The sequence below is a fragment of the Micropterus salmoides genome, unplaced genomic scaffold (assembly GCF_014851395.1).
Source record: "Micropterus salmoides isolate LMB-PRFRI ecotype aquatic unplaced genomic scaffold, ASM1485139v1 Ms_hic_scaffold_3, whole genome shotgun sequence".
In the NCBI taxonomy this organism is placed as follows: Eukaryota; Metazoa; Chordata; class Actinopteri; order Centrarchiformes; family Centrarchidae; genus Micropterus; species Micropterus salmoides.
This window is the reverse complement of record NW_024042261.1, coordinates 23,763,758-23,784,437: the sequence shown is the minus strand read 5'-3', so window position 1 is coordinate 23,784,437 and position 20,680 is coordinate 23,763,758. Positions and strand designations below refer to the sequence as shown.

The 20,680-nt window shown below is 40.5% G+C and overlaps 1 protein-coding gene across 2 annotated transcripts in view; it reads right to left on the bottom strand.

The window, feature by feature from the left end:
- dock10 (dedicator of cytokinesis 10) overlaps positions 1–20,680 on the bottom strand; it is a 43,131-nt gene that overhangs the window by 21,690 nt on the left and 761 nt on the right. For both annotated transcript variants that reach the window (XM_038693463.1, XM_038693462.1), the window contains exons 2-18: positions 14,254–14,373; positions 11,111–11,200; positions 10,222–10,304; positions 6,716–6,788; positions 6,248–6,394; positions 5,872–6,006; positions 4,547–4,733; positions 3,497–3,585; positions 2,788–2,871; positions 2,477–2,635; positions 1,975–2,223; positions 1,747–1,869; positions 1,115–1,197; positions 878–1,000; positions 703–782; positions 379–566; positions 133–198 (exon numbers count right to left, since the gene is read on the bottom strand). In XM_038693463.1, the coding sequence (XP_038549391.1) occupies positions 133–198; positions 379–566; positions 703–782; positions 878–1,000; positions 1,115–1,197; positions 1,747–1,869; positions 1,975–2,223; positions 2,477–2,635; positions 2,788–2,871; positions 3,497–3,585; positions 4,547–4,733; positions 5,872–6,006; positions 6,248–6,394; positions 6,716–6,788; positions 10,222–10,304; positions 11,111–11,200; positions 14,254–14,373 (2,079 nt within the window). The remainder of the gene's footprint in view (positions 1–132; positions 199–378; positions 567–702; positions 783–877; positions 1,001–1,114; positions 1,198–1,746; positions 1,870–1,974; positions 2,224–2,476; positions 2,636–2,787; positions 2,872–3,496; positions 3,586–4,546; positions 4,734–5,871; positions 6,007–6,247; positions 6,395–6,715; positions 6,789–10,221; positions 10,305–11,110; positions 11,201–14,253; positions 14,374–20,680) is intronic.

The window sequence follows — 20,680 nt, the reverse complement described above, 5'->3', positions numbered from 1 at the left end:
ACCAATAGGAAAAGGGTCACAAAATAAATTCATGCTCAGACAGTTTCTCATTTTAGACTGAGTTTAACTGGGGAAAACTGAGTCATATAAAAGCTAAATGTCCCATCAGCATGTTGTGGGACAGCTTTCTACCTTTAAAGGTTTGGCAACTTCTTCGTCTGAGCTGCGGAACTCCACATATACTGCGAGGTTACGAGCCTGTGAACAAGAAGACCATTGTAACATTAAAATTTGCCCACATACAAAAAACAGTGAACAATAAAAGTATTTGAAGTGAAAACAAAAGGCACTTATACAGCAATTGTACAGTTAGTGATTTTGGATAATTTTTACAACCATAACTCCTCTTAAACTGTTAATAACACTACCCCGATATACCTTGGCGAAGCTCTTCTGGCTGTCATACTTGAGATGTTTCGGGTAGACGTAGATGTGGTTTCTGTAGACGCGGTGCGGCTGTGTGAACTTGGTGGTGTCCTGGACAAACTCCTCCACCTCCAGAGTGGGCTGGTGTTTGCTCAGCTCTTCAAAGGGCTTCACCGGTACATAGGAGGATGTCACACAGTCTGAAAGCACAGAGAAGAAAGAGTTTCAAACACATGACAGAGTAGAGGAGCAGAAAGGAAGAGGGGGGCAGAAACACAGCAGAATGAGAACATGAATGAACGCAGACAGAGGGAAAGTAATTAAATGAGGACATACTAGGATGCTCCATTGGAACATAGTCGACTGCGATGTCCAGCGCCCCAGGAATAGTTTGCAGTTTGCTGGCCTTCTCAGCCCTGCACACACACAAATTTCAATAAAATGTTGTAAGAATGGTATATCTTGCCTTGGAGAGGCCTAATTTATAGATAAAGCCTACAGTATGCCTTACCTCCTGAACTCAGATACCAGCTTAATCAAGTCATCTGTGGAAATCTTGTTGCTCTCCTGTTTGAAGAGAGGTGAGAAACGAGACTCTCGGTCCAGTGCCCCGTGGTTGTCCTTAAACACTGACCTACAATACATAGAAAGAGAAAGGTTAAAGATCAGATCCTGTGAAGAGAACATGGTAGATATACTGTATTTTAAAATGTTTAGACAACTGAGCCTTCAACCAGTGGCCACTGACCTGACAGACCAGGCAAATGGCATACGGTACTTCCCCAGTTTACTGCAGAACTGTTTGTTGGATTTCAAAATCTTCTGGACAGTCTGTAGGAGACACAAGCAGAGAAAGAAGGACAGAGGGAAATGTGAGCAAGACGCCACAGCTGATATTTTTAAATACAATGGGATGCGTTGAAGCCCTAAATTCTAGTTGAGTGACAGACTCAACCAGAAGTTGTTTAATTCAATCACTCTGGCAGCAGGTTGACTGTCTGGTGATTCATTTAGCAATTTAAACAAGGACCACTTGGAGAACTTCCAGCAGGGAAGCTAGGAAATGTGTTGGATTGGATCTTGGAAAATACCTCATTTCTAAACTATCCCACCGGAATGGCATTCAGTGATAAAGATAAACTCTGGCCTGACAGGAAAACCATTTTGTAAATGTCATAAATTAAATTGTTTGAGTAGATTAAGCCATTTCCCTTACAATAAATGCCCTAACAGCATGTTTCATGAGCCATTTTCCCCAGCTTGCTTCGAAAGATAAGACAATTTAAAAGGTTTTAGCTCTACGTTATGGGTCAAGATAGAAAATAAATCAAGCAATGTAAACAGCGATGCTGTCTGAACTGACAGTGAAAACTTTCTGACCTTGCTGGAGTCTGTATTCTTGACGTAAGGTTCTGTCCCACAGGCAATATTTCCCATCAGCACCTTTTCCACTCTTGCCACCATCACTATGTCTGTGTGGGGGTTGGTCACAGAGAAGATGGCCTGCATGGAGAGCATTGGAAAGGCATATTAGAGTCATTCTACATGTTAAATGGAGTGTAAGGGATGAAAGGAAAGGATCATACTGTAGGAGTAACATCCCTTTACCTGTTTGGGAAAGCATAGCCAGTGCTCCATGTCTGGGCTGAGGTCACAGTCCCCAGGCTTCCTCTCAGCAGGGGAGCACAGGCCATTTTCCTGACCTCCGCCGACCGTCCCTGGACCACCTGTCCCATTACTGCAGCCTCCGAGCATCTGACGCACGGCCTCATGGTTGAGGTCTATGTGGAAGTCTGCGGACACCTTTCTCCCTTCTCGTACATCCAGTAGAGCCAGCGACACAAAGAAGGGTTCAATCTGGTAGAGCAGATTCAGCTTAGTCATATATATATATATGATATTATATATGACTAGAAATACTCTAGTTTTTTTTTCTTATTCTTGTAGAAAGCTTGTTACCCTGGATTAAATCCAGAAAACAGTTTTTAGCATCTACAGATTATAGAGCCATTTCCAATTTTTTCATAAAGCCGTAATAATGCAAAAGTCAGTTTTGAAGTAAGTTTGAAAAAACGTCTGAAAGTAACAGGCAAATGTTTCTAATCCTCACATTAGTGACCGGTCCAGTTTCACTCTCGTTGATACAGCCCTGCAGCATGAGGTTGAGTGATCGGCAGGTTATCATAAACCTTCTGCCCAGTTTCTCTTCAAACGGACGCACTGCTGCGTTCTCAACTGATGGATGTTCGGCCCGTGGGCCCCTCAGAACCTGTGGTTGGTGAAACACAGTTTGTTATCATCATCGGAACTGAGACAATTTCACTCATGAGATCTGGTCAGTCATGTAAAGGTTAAACTAAATAACAAAATAAAAAAAACAGTGAACACATGTAGATGGGCAGCCACATTCTTTATACTTACAGGAGTATCAGGGTCCAGCGAGAATAGATTCAGCCTCTCTTCTCTTCTGACAGAGCGAATTCCTTCATCTGTCTCAGAGATATACTGTTACGTAAAAGATTACAAGAAAGACAGAAAAAGACAGTCAAAGAACTTGACACTAATAATAAATTGTTCATTATGAATTGTGATATCAGTAAAAACAGCAAGGTTTTCCTCTTTTTTGTCAAGTAATGCATTCTAATGGCTTAAAGGTATCAGTTATAATAGTTGTGTTTATATTCAGTGTTTGAATGTAAACACAACCAAAATACATTGTACCCTTGAGGCCTGTAAAAACATGACAAATGCATTTCCTTCCTCATAAAATATTAATGTCAACTTTTTGAATATCTGGAAACAATGTTTGTTTATACAAACTAGCCGTCTTATTCTTCCCTGTCTTTTGCTGTCACATTGCTACACCTCCTGGTGCATTACCATCACCAACTGTTGATCAATAAAAAAAGTGAAACCATCTGCAGCAATGTGTTTCACGTCGTAAGCTTGCTTGTGTGTAAACATGTGCATCCTAATGCAAAACCTTGCTCCATAGCGCCACTAATGGTCAAAAACTCCAAAGGGTACCTTTAAGTGGACCCTGATGGGTGCGCAATACATGCATCAACTATAAAGTATCATAATGGTAACTGTAACGGAGTAGCAGCAGAGAGATTTCAGGTTAGCCAACCTTTGCTAGCTCTGGATTGATGCCATTCTCTGTCGTGGTCTCTTCATTCTCCTGCAAACAGCAGTCACTCACCGACAGGTCAAACACATCTGCAGACAGAACAAATTCAGTCACGAGTCCTGAGAGTGACGTCTGTTTATGAGTGATGGCTGCCAACACTGAGTGGATGGGAAAGTTTATCTAAGCAGTCCATTTTCCCCATAGGTTAAAGGCTATATTCTCTACAATTCTCTAAAATATGTTCAGCAGTATACTAAATACACACTAACCAGAGGCAATGAACATATCTACCTCAGAATAAAATATGACTCCACTTGTGGTATTTATGGATCATAAGGCTGGCAGGCAGGCTTGTGCAGAAATATAACCTTCATCTGCCTGGAGCAATTCTTCCCAGAGGCCATGCTGAACAAAATGGCTCATTAATGGTAGGTCACCACACGCTGCAGCCAGATTTAGAGGCATGCTAACAGACCACAGAGCCATGACGGCTGAATGCTATTATATCATTCCACCACTTTTCAATGGGCTCAATGCTCTGTCAGTGTGTGTTATGTTACAGGCTGTGGTCCCATGCCCAATCTCTCACAGAGCTGGCACTTGAGGTTGAGTTCCATGTTAAGTTTTTAATAACAAGGTATGGTGAATTAAACAAAGGTGGAGTCACTGGTTAGTGTCAGGCCTCATTTCCTGAGAGTGATGTTACTGAGCCCCAACCCAACCCAGCAGAAATCCCCATGAAGGCGGTGGCAAGGTGGCACATACTGGATTTAGTTGGAGTAAGTAAGACAGAGGGAAAGGTTAATTTTTTTCTGACACTGAGTATAAAATCATTCCTCTCTTTAGGGCACCATGATTTATACATGTATTGAAGTTATGCTAAAATTTCCTCTTCACTGCTCTTTAAATACCCGTTTCTCCTCTAAATTACCATTTGTGCTTCCTTGCCCTTCCTGCTCTTTCCAACTGTTTTTCAGTGCCCCCTCCTCTCCGCATCCATCATAGCTAGACTTTGTGTATTCCTAAATACAAAAACAGAACCAGTCTCACCCTGCCGATGGTCGGTGAGGTCCAAACTCTTGCGGTCAGGAGCCGGACCGTCGTGGGGACTGATCTGTAAGATGCGGGTCAACGTGCTAATCCACTCCTCCATGTCCTGTTCGCTCTCCGCGGCCAGCACGAAGTACGTAACCTCGTTCATCTTCAGCTCAAAAGCATGTTTCCTTAGGCGGTTATTCTTTAGGGGTGATGAATGGACGGATGGATGCGAGAAAGTGGTTACACAACAAAAAAACAGAGCTTGGTTTGTTTTTTGGAAAATGTGATTCGTTCTTAAACATGCAGGTTTTGAAGGTTCCTTAGCTTAGCTTAATTCCTGGATAAATATAATATCATGTAACAGTTTTTTTATTTAAAAAAAACAACAAGAAAATTATGGTTTGGAAGTTACAACAAAATACAGTATGCATTCACACTTGGGTACTTGTAAAGTCTTATGTAAGTTTGATATAGTGTCCTTCGTTTTTAATTGGATTCTGTTAAATAATCCATCCATCAGCAGTCTACTGTCTAATTAGGAGCAGTGGGCAGCCATCTTGCAGCGCCCAGGGAGCAGTTAAAGGTTCAGGGCCTTGCTCAAGAGCACCTTTGGCGGTAGTAGACTCAAACCGGTTCCCAAGCCAAGTCCCCACTGACTGAACTAATGCTGCCTATAGATAGATAAGATTGATTTTCTTGAGAATGATACATACAATTAAATAAGGATAAAAAAATAATAAATCAAAAAGCTTATTACCATTATGGTCCTTGTAAGAAAGAGAAAACCGCAACTCCCAAACCCACAGTACATCCAGCAATGACTATAAATTAAGCTCGACAACTGCGTCTTTAAACTGCATGCCGAGACATACAAATTATATCCATGAGGTTTGTCAGTGACTGGGTAAGTAAAAGAGGAAGGTCAAATTCTCCCCTTAGTCTTTGAAGCAACACAATAACATCTTGACTTGGACATCAGGCACTACATTGTTATCCTACAAACCTACAGCAGTACAACTATAAAACACAATGTGTCCTCATAAAAAATAATACTTTTAGATAAAACGTTTACTTTTCCTGTTGCTGAGTTTTGTTTATACAGGAATGCTCTGGTGAAGGTCTTTGCGAACAATAGCTTACAGTAGATATAAAAGACGTTATGATCTTTTTTATGCTGCTTTTTACATCCAGCCCATTCATGTTTTGTGGTAGTGTGCAGTAGTTTTGGAAGGAGGAGAGCCTAAAGATCCTCCCTATATCACTCTAAATACACAAGCCCATACATTTATAATATGGTGTATATTGTTTTGTGCTCTTTTGAACGCTTTAAAACTCACCTGTACCACACCAGTGCACGAGTCAAGAAAGATGCACCCTTTGGGTTCCTTGGAGATCTTCTCGTCTTTGTAGAAGTTCATGATGTAGGAGTTATCTGTCAACTGGGTGAGCTGGAAATATCTCCTCTTGAATGACTGCACAGATTTACAGGCAACAAATTATTTAGATTATATACTAAAAATGACCATAACAGCAAACAATAATGTAGATATATTGATGATACTCCTGGAGTTGACTAAGTTTACCAGGTTTACCAGAGAGCATGTTAAAATATTTTAGCTGAAAACAGGGGGAGATAAGAGGATCGGGCTGAAAAAGCAAGACAGAAAAAGTGTGTGTGCGCATGAAAACGGAGAGCATCAGACATTTCCTCACCCGAACAGTGATGCTATTGTTGACGGTGCTGTTAAAGTTCCCTTTGTAGAGCCAGCCTGACCGAAACACACCAATCCCTCCCCCTCCTCCGCCACCACCACCACCACCTCCCCCTCCCCCTTTGGATGAGGACAGGGAGGTGGTATCCTGTAACATACATACAGCATACAACATAAATACGGCCAGTCAAAGATACATCAGCTTTCCATTCATCCCTCTGAGCAGATGATCAATAATGAAAAGGAGACTCTCCGAGACTCATTCTATCTTAGGATGGCCATTTGTCAGTCAAATTATGTTCATAAACAATGTCCTGCTGACCTGCAATGAGCTAACTTCTCTAGCAAAGTATATTTTAACAGCTTTAAGGCTGCGATAAACTAATTTAAACATGAGGCTGAGCAGGATGTATCCAGTACGTAATGCATTCATTCTAAAAGCATTTGTCAGAAGATGGTCATTACTGACCTCATCCTTGTCCACGTCCTCATAGTCAATCTCAAAAGAATGGGAGGGCAGCTTCTCTGCCTTGTACAGTTTCCTGTAAAGGAATGGGGAAAGGCAAGAAGAAAAATGGGGAACTCTGATAATGAAATATATTGATGGAAAGAGAAAATGATTTCAGGAATTTAATTAATCCACTCTATCTGAGCGGTGCAAAGGACTGTGGGTGGCTGACTCTGCTTCATCGATCTCCGTCAGGAGTCAACAATAGGTAGTTCTCACTCGATCTCGCTCCACTGATTTCACAGGCTGCCCCGTCTTTGTGTGTGAGCTATGGGATAAAATGCCTTTGTGTGTGTGCTGTGAGCTGCAGACAGCGAGGCTGCAGTCTGTGGAGGATAACGCTGGAACCACCCTTGGCTAAAAGTCACACAGTCGTAAAAGCTGTATCAAAAAAAAAATCTCTTAAGGGGACTATGTTTAGAAGATTTCTGGGGATTGCGGGCTGGCCACTGACAGAGAAATGCTAATACTGGCCTGCACAGATGAAGATCGCTCCATTTAATCCCAGTGGTGACAACCACACATATACAGTAGCTGTAGATTCCCATTGTACAATGGTTTCCCCAGTGTATTTCACTACAAACCCGTAAGCCTACAGTTAGTTAGCTTGTTAGTCATTTAAAAACACAATATAACAGTAGTGTTTGTGCTTTCATGCTAATTCCACAGCTACAAAGAGATAACATAAATTGGTATGACTGTGCTCTAATTTGGGCTTAAGCTGCATCTTACTTTACAGTTAATCCTGGTTGTCAGTTCAGAGGTTATGTGAACTGACTAAAAGAATACATTGGCAACCCATGGGACAGAAGCGGGACATTCCTGTGGTGTAGAGCAGTAACTGCAGGGCTGCTCTGGGTCAGTCTCACAGGGAACCCGACAGAACTCCAGCTGACAGACAGTTTGATTTAAATAAACGACTGACTGAATGGGTGTCTGCTTGACTGACATTTAAAAATGGGATCGAGGGAGCACTGAAAGTTAACATTTGTTCGAGTGGAATGTCTTCGCTCTTCTTTCTCACTCAACACTGGCCACCATCATGTTCTTGTTAATGACGTCCCACCTCAGTGGAACAAACTGTGGTTATCCTTAGCGGCCACTTCTGGTGCTGGGTGTTCATAAGGAAATAAGTCCTGCATGTCTTCAGTCAAGTCAAGAAGTCAAACAAAGCTGAATACAGATGTTTTAAATATTCACTGCCATCAAACACTGCAAAATAATGTATAGCATAAAGCAGCTATTCATGAGAAAATAGGATTTGTGGCATTTTATTAACATGATTAATAAAATACTGCAGTAACAGGAGAAAGGAAACACCTATATGAAACTAGGGCTGAGTACCCTTTGAAATTATTCTGTACTAGTGCCGACATTAAGTTTTGGTACCTAAACCAAAAAGGTACACCTTACTATGAGAAATGCAAACACATTTGAATTTGGCAATTAAAAAAACTCTTTGAGGATTACAGAGCCCAATGGGAAAGTTAAGGTTAAAGAAATGTTTACAACATTTTAGGAAATATGCTTTCTTGCAGAGAGGTAGATACCACTCTCATGTCTGTAGCCTAAAGATTAAGCTACAACCGAGAGACCATTAGCTTAGCTTAGCACAAAGACTAGAAAGAGGGGGAAACCGCTAGCCTGGCTCTTTCCATAGGCAACAAAATCCACTTACCAGAACATCTGAAGTTCATCAATTGACATATTATGTCATGTTTGTTTAATAAGTACAGAAGTCAAAGTGTAATGCCAAAATGACAAGTTGAGTTTTATGGGGCTTATGTGCCGGGCTATTTCTATGCTATGACTGGGTGTAGTAACTGGTTAATGGTGTCTCCACCGTTTTCCTGCCGATCTCAGGGTGATGACAAGAGTGCAGAAAAAAGTAGACTCTCAGACACAACCACGTTTCCCATTACTTCCAGTCTTTATGCTAAGCTAAGACAACTATCTACGGGCTGTAGCTTTCCACTTTTAAAGCGCTACTAAAGCCTCCTCCACAGCCCAATCCTCAGTTCTTATCCTGCTTGACCTATCAGCTGCCTTTGACACAGTCAACCACAGGATCCTGCTATCTGCTCTCTCAGCAATGGGCATCTCGAGTAAAGCACTCCTGCGGTTCGAATCCTACCTCTCGGGGCGTTGCTACAATGTTTTGTGGCAAGGACAATTATCCTCCTCCCACTGCCTCTCCACAGGGGTACCCCAAGGCTCAGTGCTTGGGCCCCTTCTCTTCTCAATTTATCTATCTTCCCGCCAGGCGATCCCACTGTCCCGCCAGGCGATCCCACTGTCTCGGCGCGGATCACGGACTGTCTATCAGACATATCTGCATGGATGAAGGCTTGCCACCTTCAACTAAACCTCTCTAAGACTGAACTCTTGGTCATTCCAGCCAAGCAATCTACCCACCATAACATCAAACTACAAATTGACTCTGCAACCATCACTCCAACCAAGGTGGTGAGAAACTTGGGTGTCATGATTGATGACCATCTGTCCTTTTCAGACCATGTTGCTACTGTCTCTCGGTCATGTCGCTTTTCTCTATACAACATAAGGAAAATCAGGCCCTACCCCACTCAGTACGCCACCCAGCTTCTGGTACAGGCCATGGTTATCTCTCGCATCGACTATTGCAATGCCCTCCTAGCAGGTCTCCCAGCTTGTGCAGTGAAACCCTTACAAATGGTTCAGAACGCACCAGCGCGTCTGGTTTTTGATCAGCCCAAAAGGACTCATGTCACTCCATTACTCAGTGACCTCCACTGGCTCCCGTGGCCTCCAGAATCACTAATGCTTGCATACAGAGTTACTACTGGGTCTGCACCCATCTACCTAAACTCCATAATACAATTCCTTCTCGGATGCTACGGTCCTCCAATGAACGCCGCCTGGCTCTGCCATCCCTTCACACAAAGCAATCCCAGTCCCGGCTATTCTCATCTGTGACAACACGATGATGGAACAAGCTACCACATGCCATCAGAGCAGGGGCGTCATCTCTTCCGAGAACACTTCCTCTTATAAAACCTCTAACATGCACTTCCTGTGCTCTTCTTCTTCTATCCCTTACAATTATCTTGTATTGATTGCACTTTTTTGTTTTGATTGCACTTTTTGTTAACTCTTACTTCCTTCCCTAGGTATTTACCCCATTGATGTGATATGTACTATGAGCTCTTACTAGTATTTATTGCTGCTCTTACTAGTATGTATTGTCAGTTGTAGATCTGTAGTTGATGCTCTGTTGATGCTTGTGTCCTGATGATGTTGTTCCTCAAATGTAAGAGTAATTGTAAATGTAAATGTATGTAGCTTCATATACCGTGTTTAGATATACAAGTACTATCAATCTCCTCATCTAACTCTCCTCCAGAAAGTGGGGTGTATTTCCCAAAATATTTAACTACTCTTTTAAATCCCATGCAGTAAACTCAGAGGGCAGGATTCTAGTGTATTACCTGGGCAGCAGGCGGTAGTCTCCAGCGTAGTCATCATACTTGAACTGGACCACATTTAGCTCAGAGTTGTAATACTTACAGGCCTGAAGGAAAGGATGGAGATGAGGGTGAATATGATTAAATATTAACTTTCAAAAATGAGTGCCTCTCTGGGAAAATTGGACCTGGGGCAGCTGGAAAGTCTGCAGACAATGAAGAAAGCTACAATACAGTGAAAGTACAGTCAGACCTCAGCTCTTGTGAGGCCTAGTTACCGATGTTCATCATGAGATTATTTAAATTATAAAAAGAACTGAATTAAGACTCTGTCCCCAAGGAGTCTGCAAATGACATCTTAATAGGTTACTTGTCTATCTCAAGGGTTGAAATAGTAATCTCACAGGGTGTGTACTACAACTTTGTATGGTACATACACAAGTGGCTATTCTCTTTAATTAATTTGTTTAGAAAGATCTTAATCATTTGTTAACCATAATTATAGACATACCAAACATTATCAGCTACAACATCAACCCTCAGAAAGGAAAGCATGCACACACACACACAGAGTCAGACACATACTCTCCAGTGAGCTGTGACAGTACTGTCTGGAGAGTTTCCGTCTACTCAGATATTATTTCTCCACTGAGCCCTAGATATTATAGCTGGTGGATCTGAAATTAGCGCTGATAGCCCTAGCCCTCACACACATACACACACTGGCAATTACACATCAAGATATGCACACACATCTGGTATATTTAGAGGGCTGGTGAAAACCCCTCACCGGTATCAGGAAGTAAGCCTGAACTGACAAACCTTACCACCACCAACTGAAACCTTATTCAGTTCCAAACCACAGTGGCTTTTATTCAGTCCTGACTAACACACTGACACACTAACGCCTCACCTGTCTGACCAGCAGACATTCAGCCTGTAGTTCTGCCCCCTCTGGAACAGTTGACTTGAGAGTCCGACTCTCCTGAGGCACAGTGGATACCTAGAGGGATTAAAGAATGGGGAAAGGACCGTTAACTTGACAGGAAATACTGTTCATCAAAAAAATGCTTTATTGTATGTTACATATTGGGGTGAGCCACGTCAGCAGAAATTAAAGACACCACAACATAAAAATGATTTGATGAGATAAAACATTCACCATCAGGGGAAAAGAGCAGAGGTGATATTTCACATAGCAAATGTCATATCTAATAAACATGGGTGTTGTTTAGGCTGTCATCTACTAAACTGATCACAAGGCGAGAGTGAACATCTGGGTGGCTCAAAATATCTTCTGGGGGAAATAATGATTATTTTTATTAGGAAATCATCCTATTTTCTAAGTTAATTACTCACAGGTAATATGAAATCATGGCAACTAAAAATATTTCTTTCTATATAGTTTAACCGTTAAACCATTGAATAAATAAAACACACTGTACAGATTGATGAAAAATAAAGGAAAAAAACTAAATAAATGAATGGAAAAAAATAATATGGTAAAGATTTGATGTGTACCAAACAGATTTGAATCATGTTCTATGACCCTTACAGACACCAGATCTCGCAAATCTGTACAGTGTACGATATCCTCTATCCTATCTATCCTATCTATCCAGAAGAAAGGAAAAACTCCTCCAAAAACACACTTTAATGAGTAGAAAATGGAAGATGCCTCAGGAAGAGCAACTGAGGAAGGAGCTGTTAGATGGTGCTCATCAAAACACCAAATGAGGGAACATCTTTTGGACAAATGGTGTTCATCCCTAGAATCTATGCCAAGGAGCATTCAAGCTGTTCTGCAGGCTCGTGGGTGGCCCAGCATATTAATAATTCACTTCAAGTACCCTCACCCTAAACCCTAAACCATCTGCAGATAATCACAGCAACATGTCTCCCTGGTTAAACTAATCAAACATAATGTAAATATGAATGATAGCAACACAAGCTCTACTGTTTTTTTATCCACAGTATATAGTCATTGTGATAATGCACTCCAAGGTATCCTTATCAAAAAATGGACTCTGTTAAATCTCATCCATTTTAGCCATGATAGCAACATGGCTTTAAGGAGGGGAATGTCAGCCTGTCAATCCATCCACCACTTTGGTCTAGACTTAAATATCTAGAAAAAATATATATATAATGGATGGATTGCCATGACATTTTGTACAGACATGCATGGTTCTGAGAGGATGTAGCCTAATCATTCTAGTATGGCTGCAGACCTTTAATCTTGTTTTTCCTTATCAGGACTCCTTGTCATGCTTTATTCCTTACATATTAACACCTCACGGGCGATGATTTGAGAGGACATGCAAAATGTTATCCAGTATATTCATGAAATATTAATTCATTCCCTCTTCTTGAAATCGTTTCTGGCCAGTTTTATTGCAGTGAAGATGAATAATTCAAGTCAAATCTCTTAATAAGTATTCCCTCTCTAAGTAGTGATTAGACCGACCTTTGAATTAAGCAGCTTTAATTATATAAAGTATATTTAATAAGCCATGGAACGGAATATCAACATTCAACCTTTAAGGTGAATTTCACTCAGTTCATTTTCAAAAAGAAACAGAAATGGTCCTCTAAATGATTGTGCAGGATGGGAATGAAAACATATCAACACTTAAGGTCTTTGTGTGTGAACAGAGACAGACTTTGATTTATACAACCCAATCAGCTGGCTAGAGGGCTGAGCTCACTAACCAACTGGCAATGAAGCAGACCTAGTAAATGCCTTTTGTGCATTAGCAATAATCTGCCAACCCGCTTTCATTTACAATTATGGAAATTGACAGTAGAGGGAAGGCTAGACAAAGAAAATCAGAGGAGATTGTGTTTTAGCCAAACAGAGCTGGGAAACAGCAGAACCATGCATTAAAGCTACAAAATCAGGTCCAAAAGCAAACGTTTTCCTTTAGCATAAGCAGCCAATTAGGTCACAGTAATGCAGTGTATCTGCATCTGCAGAAACGCATTAGCGCTGTAATAAAAGTACTAATGAACACAGACCTAAACGACGCCAGAGAGAAAAAATTGTTGACCGTAATGAAAAGGCCGCAACACTTAACATGCATAATTAGCGTGAATCATGCTGGAGTGGAGAAAAGATGTCACGTGCTGCATTTTAAACCACAATAAATCATTGTCAAATTACGAACTGACAAAATCACTCCCTATGTAGTATATATATATACATTTACTGCCCACAGTGTGTAGTTTGATTCTGAGTCTGAGATTTATGCACAATGTAGTGCCTTAAAAGTTACCACAATGGAACATTTATTGATTTAGCTGTCACTTTTACCCAAAGCGACATACAACTGCTATATATGTCAGCGGTCGCACACCGCTAGCAACTACAGCAACTAGAGGTTAATACATTGGTGACTGTGTCACAGTGGGGGATTGAACCCAGGTCTATCACACCAAAGGCATTAGTCTTATTCACTGCTCCATCACCATCACAAAAGTAACGTCCATGGCATGTACACTAAATTCTGCTAACAATCCCACAATGCAATGTGTTGTATTTTATAGATGCAAGAATTACTATTGTGCGACTTCACACCAGTAACCAACAACATCAGCAATGAGGATTATGTTTTATATCATATATATATATAGTTTTTTTAACTTGGTTAACTTAGTGTGTTTTTTATAACTCAACTATGTTTTTAGAAAATGCAAAAAAATATTTTGTTAAATAACACTAATCAATTAAACATATTTTGCTCCTCCAAAATAAAGTATTTTGACACATCACAAGCTGTTCTACTTGCCTTGGTTTTAAAACACTGACATGTAATCTCAACTTTCCCGGTTTTAGCCTGGCTATGGACCTTTGTTGCCTGTCACCCCCACTTTCTATTTCCCCTTGCTTTGTTTTAGCTCACTACAGTACACTGTCTAATAAAGGCTTAAAACGGCAGACAAAATATTTCACCTCAGCCTCTGGTAACTTGCAGGAATTAGTATACAATAAACTTATAATAAATTACTTAACCATCAGACCACCACACACACACACACACACACACACATACGCACCGAGAAATCATTGTCAGGGAATAGGAGCAGGTCTTTGAGAGGGTCATCCTTCAACTCATCCCCCAGTTCAGAGATGACAGTCTCATAGTCAAGAGGATCAATCAGCTTAGGCTTCTCCTGCTGCAAATGGAAACACAGAGACATTTGATCAGTATTCACTTGTTTGGGTATCAAACCTCAATACGGTACAAAACCATAAGATACAGTAAGATATAAGATGATGCAATATGATAACACCACATATTGTATAAGTGACACCTGTCAATATTTCCTGATTACTAACACTTCTACTCTGGACTGTAATTTGAGAATTGTATTGAGATTTTTAAATTATACACAAACCTTCTAAAACCAATTTTTGGTTTGTGAACCACTTTATTCTTACAGCATCAATAGTTTATTAAAAGCAGTATCCATGACAGATACAGTTATGATCATGACATTTCCTGTGTTTTGCCATGACATCATTTGGACCTAAAAGAATCATAGAGGAAGTAGCACGACGGTTGAAGTGAGGCCGTGACACACCACACTGAACAATACATTATGTGGAGTGGTTTAAGACTTTTAACTTAACACAGCTTAAGTAACAGCTTCATTCAACAGGACAAGCAACATGATACAGGTGGATTTTTCCTTTCAGTAAATGAAGCAACGTCGAACACCACATACAAGAGTCACTCCTCAACAGTCACTTCTATTTGTATGCCTCTTCTCACACAACCAGATTTAACACACTCAGTACATAAACCACCAAACTAGAACTTGTAAAATGGTGATGCACTTCTGACAAAATCTATTACATAGCCTACTAACTTTCTCTTTTGTCAAAGAGATGTAAAACTATGCTGAAGGATTATCTAACTGGGCAATGAGTCATACAAAACAACACAACCGTTTAAACGTGTGTTTTACAGATTACAACGGAAAAGTACGTCTGTCGTTCAGACAACAGCAGCAGCAGCAGCAAAGTGAGAGTTGGAGCAGGCTGTGGCGAGGAAGGCAAGGAAGTAATGATCTTTGGTTTGGTTCACACGCATGCAATGCAGACCGGGGCTTTTACACACCACAGCTACAACCATGACAGAGAACAGAGGAGAAAAGCAAAAATGTAACTCAACTGAACGTGAGCTATGTTTTAGGGCAGTCTGTCTTAAGGACTGCCCTTACCACCCATTCTGTACACTGTTTACAGTGTTTCCCCCCATGCAGCAATAAAACGAGTGTGCTGTTTTACACGGTCAGCATGATTTATACATTACTCTGTCAAGACCTACATTATAGTCACCTGCAGTTCGTCTAGAGTGTCTAGGTATTTGTTTCTTGTTTCTGTTCAGTCAAACTTTACTGACTGATTAGCCAATTTGATTCTTAACACAATGTCAACAACATGTCATCATATTTATGTGATTGATTAACCTTTTGAACAAATGAAATGAATTAGGCAAAAACACAAAATACACCTCTGAGATGTGAGGATTTGCTGCTTTCCATTGTTTTAAATGACTGTAAATTGAGTTTTGAGTCAACTCTGAGAAATTGCGATGGGTGAAATAAGTAATCAATCAATCAAACTGATAATAAGAGAAAAGCAATAGGCAGGCTAGTTGAGGATTTCATAGGTGCACAGTGACTCTACTCTGACCCATGTGACGTCACAGTAAATGTTTCAGAAGAAAGTCTGGCTTTCCCCTCGTGAGCTGATCGAGTAATGTAGCATTAGCTCTGGTAGGTATGCATCATTAATCACATATCCGTTCTTCTGTCACCTTCAAAGCATTCTCTGCTATCTGGCTCTTCCTGTCACACAGCGTGGCTCAAAGTAGTGTAACAAACAAATTTTCAACATAGGAGGAAATGAAGCACACAACATAATATAAATTGCTGATTACAGTACAATGGCCATAGACTATGGTCTATAATAAAGATATATAAATCACAATTATGACTATGACTGACAACTTCTAAACATCTGTATGTGCCAAGACAGAGACAGAAAGAGAATACATACAATGCTCAGCCGGTTGAAATCCGATCGTACTCTTTTGCTCTTTATTTTCTTCCTGAAGGTGATTTTGCTCCTGAAGCTCATTGCGGGCAGAATCAAGTTCGCAAATAAGTGTGTACAGTATTACAAAGAAGCAGCAGAACTGTCACTACCTAGAGAGAAAAAGGGTTCAAGCTAAATTAAAAAGTGAACTAAACTAAACACACATTGCCGGCATGTGCTCTATCAGAAGCAGAACTAACACTGACTGGGTTTATGAGTTTGTGTCAGTGCACGTGGATGTAGAGGAAGTTGATGTTTGATGTCCAACACACACGTCAGCCCACGCACACAACCACACACACACAAACACATACACACACACATGCAAACACAGAAAAAATCCCCAGTAAACGAGAAACCAGTTTCTACACATCATACTCGCAATGTCTTTCACTTTCCCAGAGTGACACTGTTATCTGAACTAAACAAACTAAGGGAAACAGCTTACAGACAATCAATGCTTTTACACTCCACATTAAACACCATACAAACAGACACAATAAGGGATAATCACTCTACAGTTAAACCCTATCATGTGCTCACACACACCCAAAGTCAAACTCTCGGCAACCTATCTTCCTTTATCCAGAGTTATCAATAGCACACTGTCACTCCACACTAACTTGCAAACCATCAGCTTCCTGGTCTAATGCTAGCCTGTCTCCCACCTCCTTCCAAATGACACTGTCTGCAAGACAATACACGTAAAAGCATAAAATTAATACATAAAAAATACACAAAAAAAAAACTACTGAGGTTTTCACTGATGCATGTTCCTACTGAAATAAATTAACATAACACAACATAAATACACAATAACCTTTATATCTATGTTTGCCTGTACACACACACAGACACTCACTTCCTCAGATTAAACCTCATAGCAGAACAGAGATCAGTACAAGAGGAAACAACTCCTGATGATACATCACAAAATGGTACACCTACTGTTAACACATTACAGAAAGCACCTCCATTAGGCTTTTTGGATTCAATTGACACATAAAGACACAGTGATACATATTTTATCACATACCTCTAGTGGTCAAAAAATGCAGATGTTTTTCTTATTTGGCCATATTTTGCAAAGAGGTGTCTGAATGTTAGGCCTCCACCCCAATGCAATTGAGCTGAACTGAATTTCATTGGTGGTGCTCACAGCATCGGAATATAATAGTTTTAAAAATCAGCACCAACATCTCTTTCTAAAAACAAACTCTGGATAATCTACAGAACACGCTGTTCATATAGAGACTATTTTTGGCAGTTCATTATAAAGCGGACTCTGCTCACCACTATTCCAACTCCTCTGTGTAATATTGTAATAGTTCATGCTATATTACATGTAAAAGTATAATAGTTCATGCTACAGTATGTCATGCTCACGTCAGTTCTTGGCAGTTGGTTTTGGTCAAGTAATGTGAAATAACAGATCTGTAATGGAAATGTAACATTACATGTAATGGAAATGTCAAATAAATTAAATGCCAAAGTTTACTATCTGTTTAGCTTTAACCTAGCATCTTGCTGTTTATAAGATTTTGTGATTCAGGAGTAAAGAGTATGTTTTAATGACTGCAGCTCTGATGTTCATTAGAAAGTGAAACAGCAAAATGGCCCTGTCTACCAGGAGATTCCTAAGTAAAGCATTAATCTTAATCAACTGTATGTTTTGCTAGTTTAATAACCATTAATAACCTTTGATGTTTTGCATCTGAAAACAGTGAATCATAATTACGCTCTTAGCCCTGCACTCCTTCAAGCCTATTTAACATCAGCGGCAATACACAGCAGCTCAACTTCCCTCCTCTTCTTTTACTCTTTCCCTCCCTCCATCCATCCTCTGTTCTGCACCAGCTGCCTCAGCTGGCTCCATCTCTCCAGTCCTCCCTCTCATCCCCTCCTATCGCTTCCTCATTTCATCAAACACCCTCAGCAGCGCACTCGTTTATTTCTTTTTCCTTTGATTCTCCCTCTGTCTCTTCCCTGCTCCCTTGTTCTCACCCTATTAAACATCCCTTTTAAGATTTCTCCTTCAGTCCCCCGCTCCTCTGTATCTTCTCTTTCCATCCCTCTTAGCAGGGGTGAGATAGAGTGGGTGTTGATGTTGGTAAACTACGGCTGTGTGGAGGGCACATATAGGGCACTAAGCGGGGGGCTCACAGCATTATTTTTCTCCGGCATAACTGTGAACAAGGGAGTGAGACAGAGGGAGAGGAGGAGCTCTGAATTAGTCTGAAGAAAAAAGAAGATAATTAATCTAAGTTGGGAAATGATTAAGACAATGATGGAGAGAAACCATGGGGTTTACCTTTTTGCCCATTATGTTCACAAGCTAGTCTGTGTCATTTTCAAGCACAGATTTAAAGGCTTATCATCCTTTTAAAGGAAAGATGTACGGAAAGTGTGAAAAAAACAGAGAGAACGGGGGTGTGGAAGAAGAGAAAGACTGTGAAAGATTGATAGGGAGTACAGAGCGAGGGACAGAGAGGGAGAGAGAAGGCGACAGAGACAGCTGAGACAGCAGAGAAGAGAAGAAACTAGACACAAGCCATCTGCTTTACATCATTAGAGCAATAAAGGTTCTGGGGAGAGCCACATTGGGACTAATGGGATTCATACATCTAAGATAAGTCGCTCCTCTAATGAAAACCAGTGTTCTCAACTTTTGTGGGGCCAATTTCACGTGTCGAGTTAGTGGTGAAAAGACAACGCACCAACTTTCTTGCCTTGTTCCAAAACACACATACAACACTGTTTTTGTGGTGGCTTGGCTACTCAACACATCTATTTCAGTCTGTCCAGTCAGCTCTGTGAAGGTAATTCTGCAAACCATAAGCAGCCCTCATTTCTCAGTTCCGCACTGAACAGTCAAATGATTCCCCAAATCGCACATCTTGTCAACAACCAGTTAACCAACGAATACCACATTATCAAATGCCAATCAAGTGGTCTTAAGAGGTCAACACCAAAGAGGATTGATAGTGGCCAAAGAGACACTGGAGGATTTGCATTCTTTCCCTGACCACAGTGTCAGTGACAGGGTGACAAACAGAAAGACAGTGTCAAGCTTGGAGGGAGAGATGGAGAGAGGTAAAGGGAGTATACTGCACATCTGACTGCTAGGGGATAATGACTTATGTAGCATGTGTTAGACTTTTGATTCTCCCATAGTCTATTACCCCCCACCCCCCCAACACTTGTATATCCTTCCATCAAGGACTCTTTAGAGACCATGGTGACATTCTTCCAAATTCCTTTTAGAGGTCTTTTTAACAGTTTTACCTTTTATCCTGACAATTATGAATAATACATTGGCCAGTGGGACTATTCTCACTCAGTTTAAAACTGAAGATTGGCTGACTGCTGTTAAAGAAACCCTCTCTTTATCAAACAGTTTAAGAACTAAAGACCAGTTTCCAAACATTTCTACAAACCAGTTGTTCGGTTTAATGACCACAAATCAACGATTCAAGAAAGTATATGCTATAGTTAGGAGAATGCATGTATACCATTAAGTTTTGAATGACTCACAGCTATCAGTTTTAGTTCTTTCAGCTCTGAATATGGCACTAAAATCACTTGTGGACATTCGTAATAATGGCTCCATACTTAATTACTACTTAATTATTCTGCATTATTTTTATGCAGATGACACAAAGCTGTACTTTTTCAATTGATTCACCTTATATCCAGAAGCCTGACTCCCTACAGTAGTGTCTAATGCAACTATGTGTCACAAAATCTTTTTAAACTTAACATTGGCGTCAAGTCTGGCCTAGACACTTGTGTAAGTCACTACTAGTGAATCACACATCAGATTGCTTTCTTGAAGCATGAAAAGGTGACTAACTAATATAGGGTAAAAAAAATATTACCAACATGATATTGTTGTGGTGCTGATGAATCTCTTACTTTGACACAGTAATATAGCATGCTAGATCAGCAAAAGGCAGAGTTAATGAACTAGCTTCTAGTGCAGCCTGCAAGAATATATCGGCACATGCTCCTATACTTACAGTACAGGAATCAGCAGGCAAACTTTTTTGCAGTGTAAACTATCATGACTCTAGTTTGCCACAGAGATCAGAAAAACAGTAAGACTAGAAGAGACGGGAGGTTTATGGAGGGAAGAAAGGAGAAACAGAAGGGGTGACTGTAAAGATCCCACACTGCCAAAATTCTAACATTTTTTCCACTGGGCTTACAGAAACCAGGGTCTTTCTGGGAATAAAAAAAGCCGGCCAACACTAATGCATACGGATACCAAACAGATGGCTGACATGCATGCACTGCACTGAAAAGAATAGTCAGTAAGGAGACACATGTACTTTTATGTAATTCATTCATCAATTCCTTCTTGTCATACATCCTTTT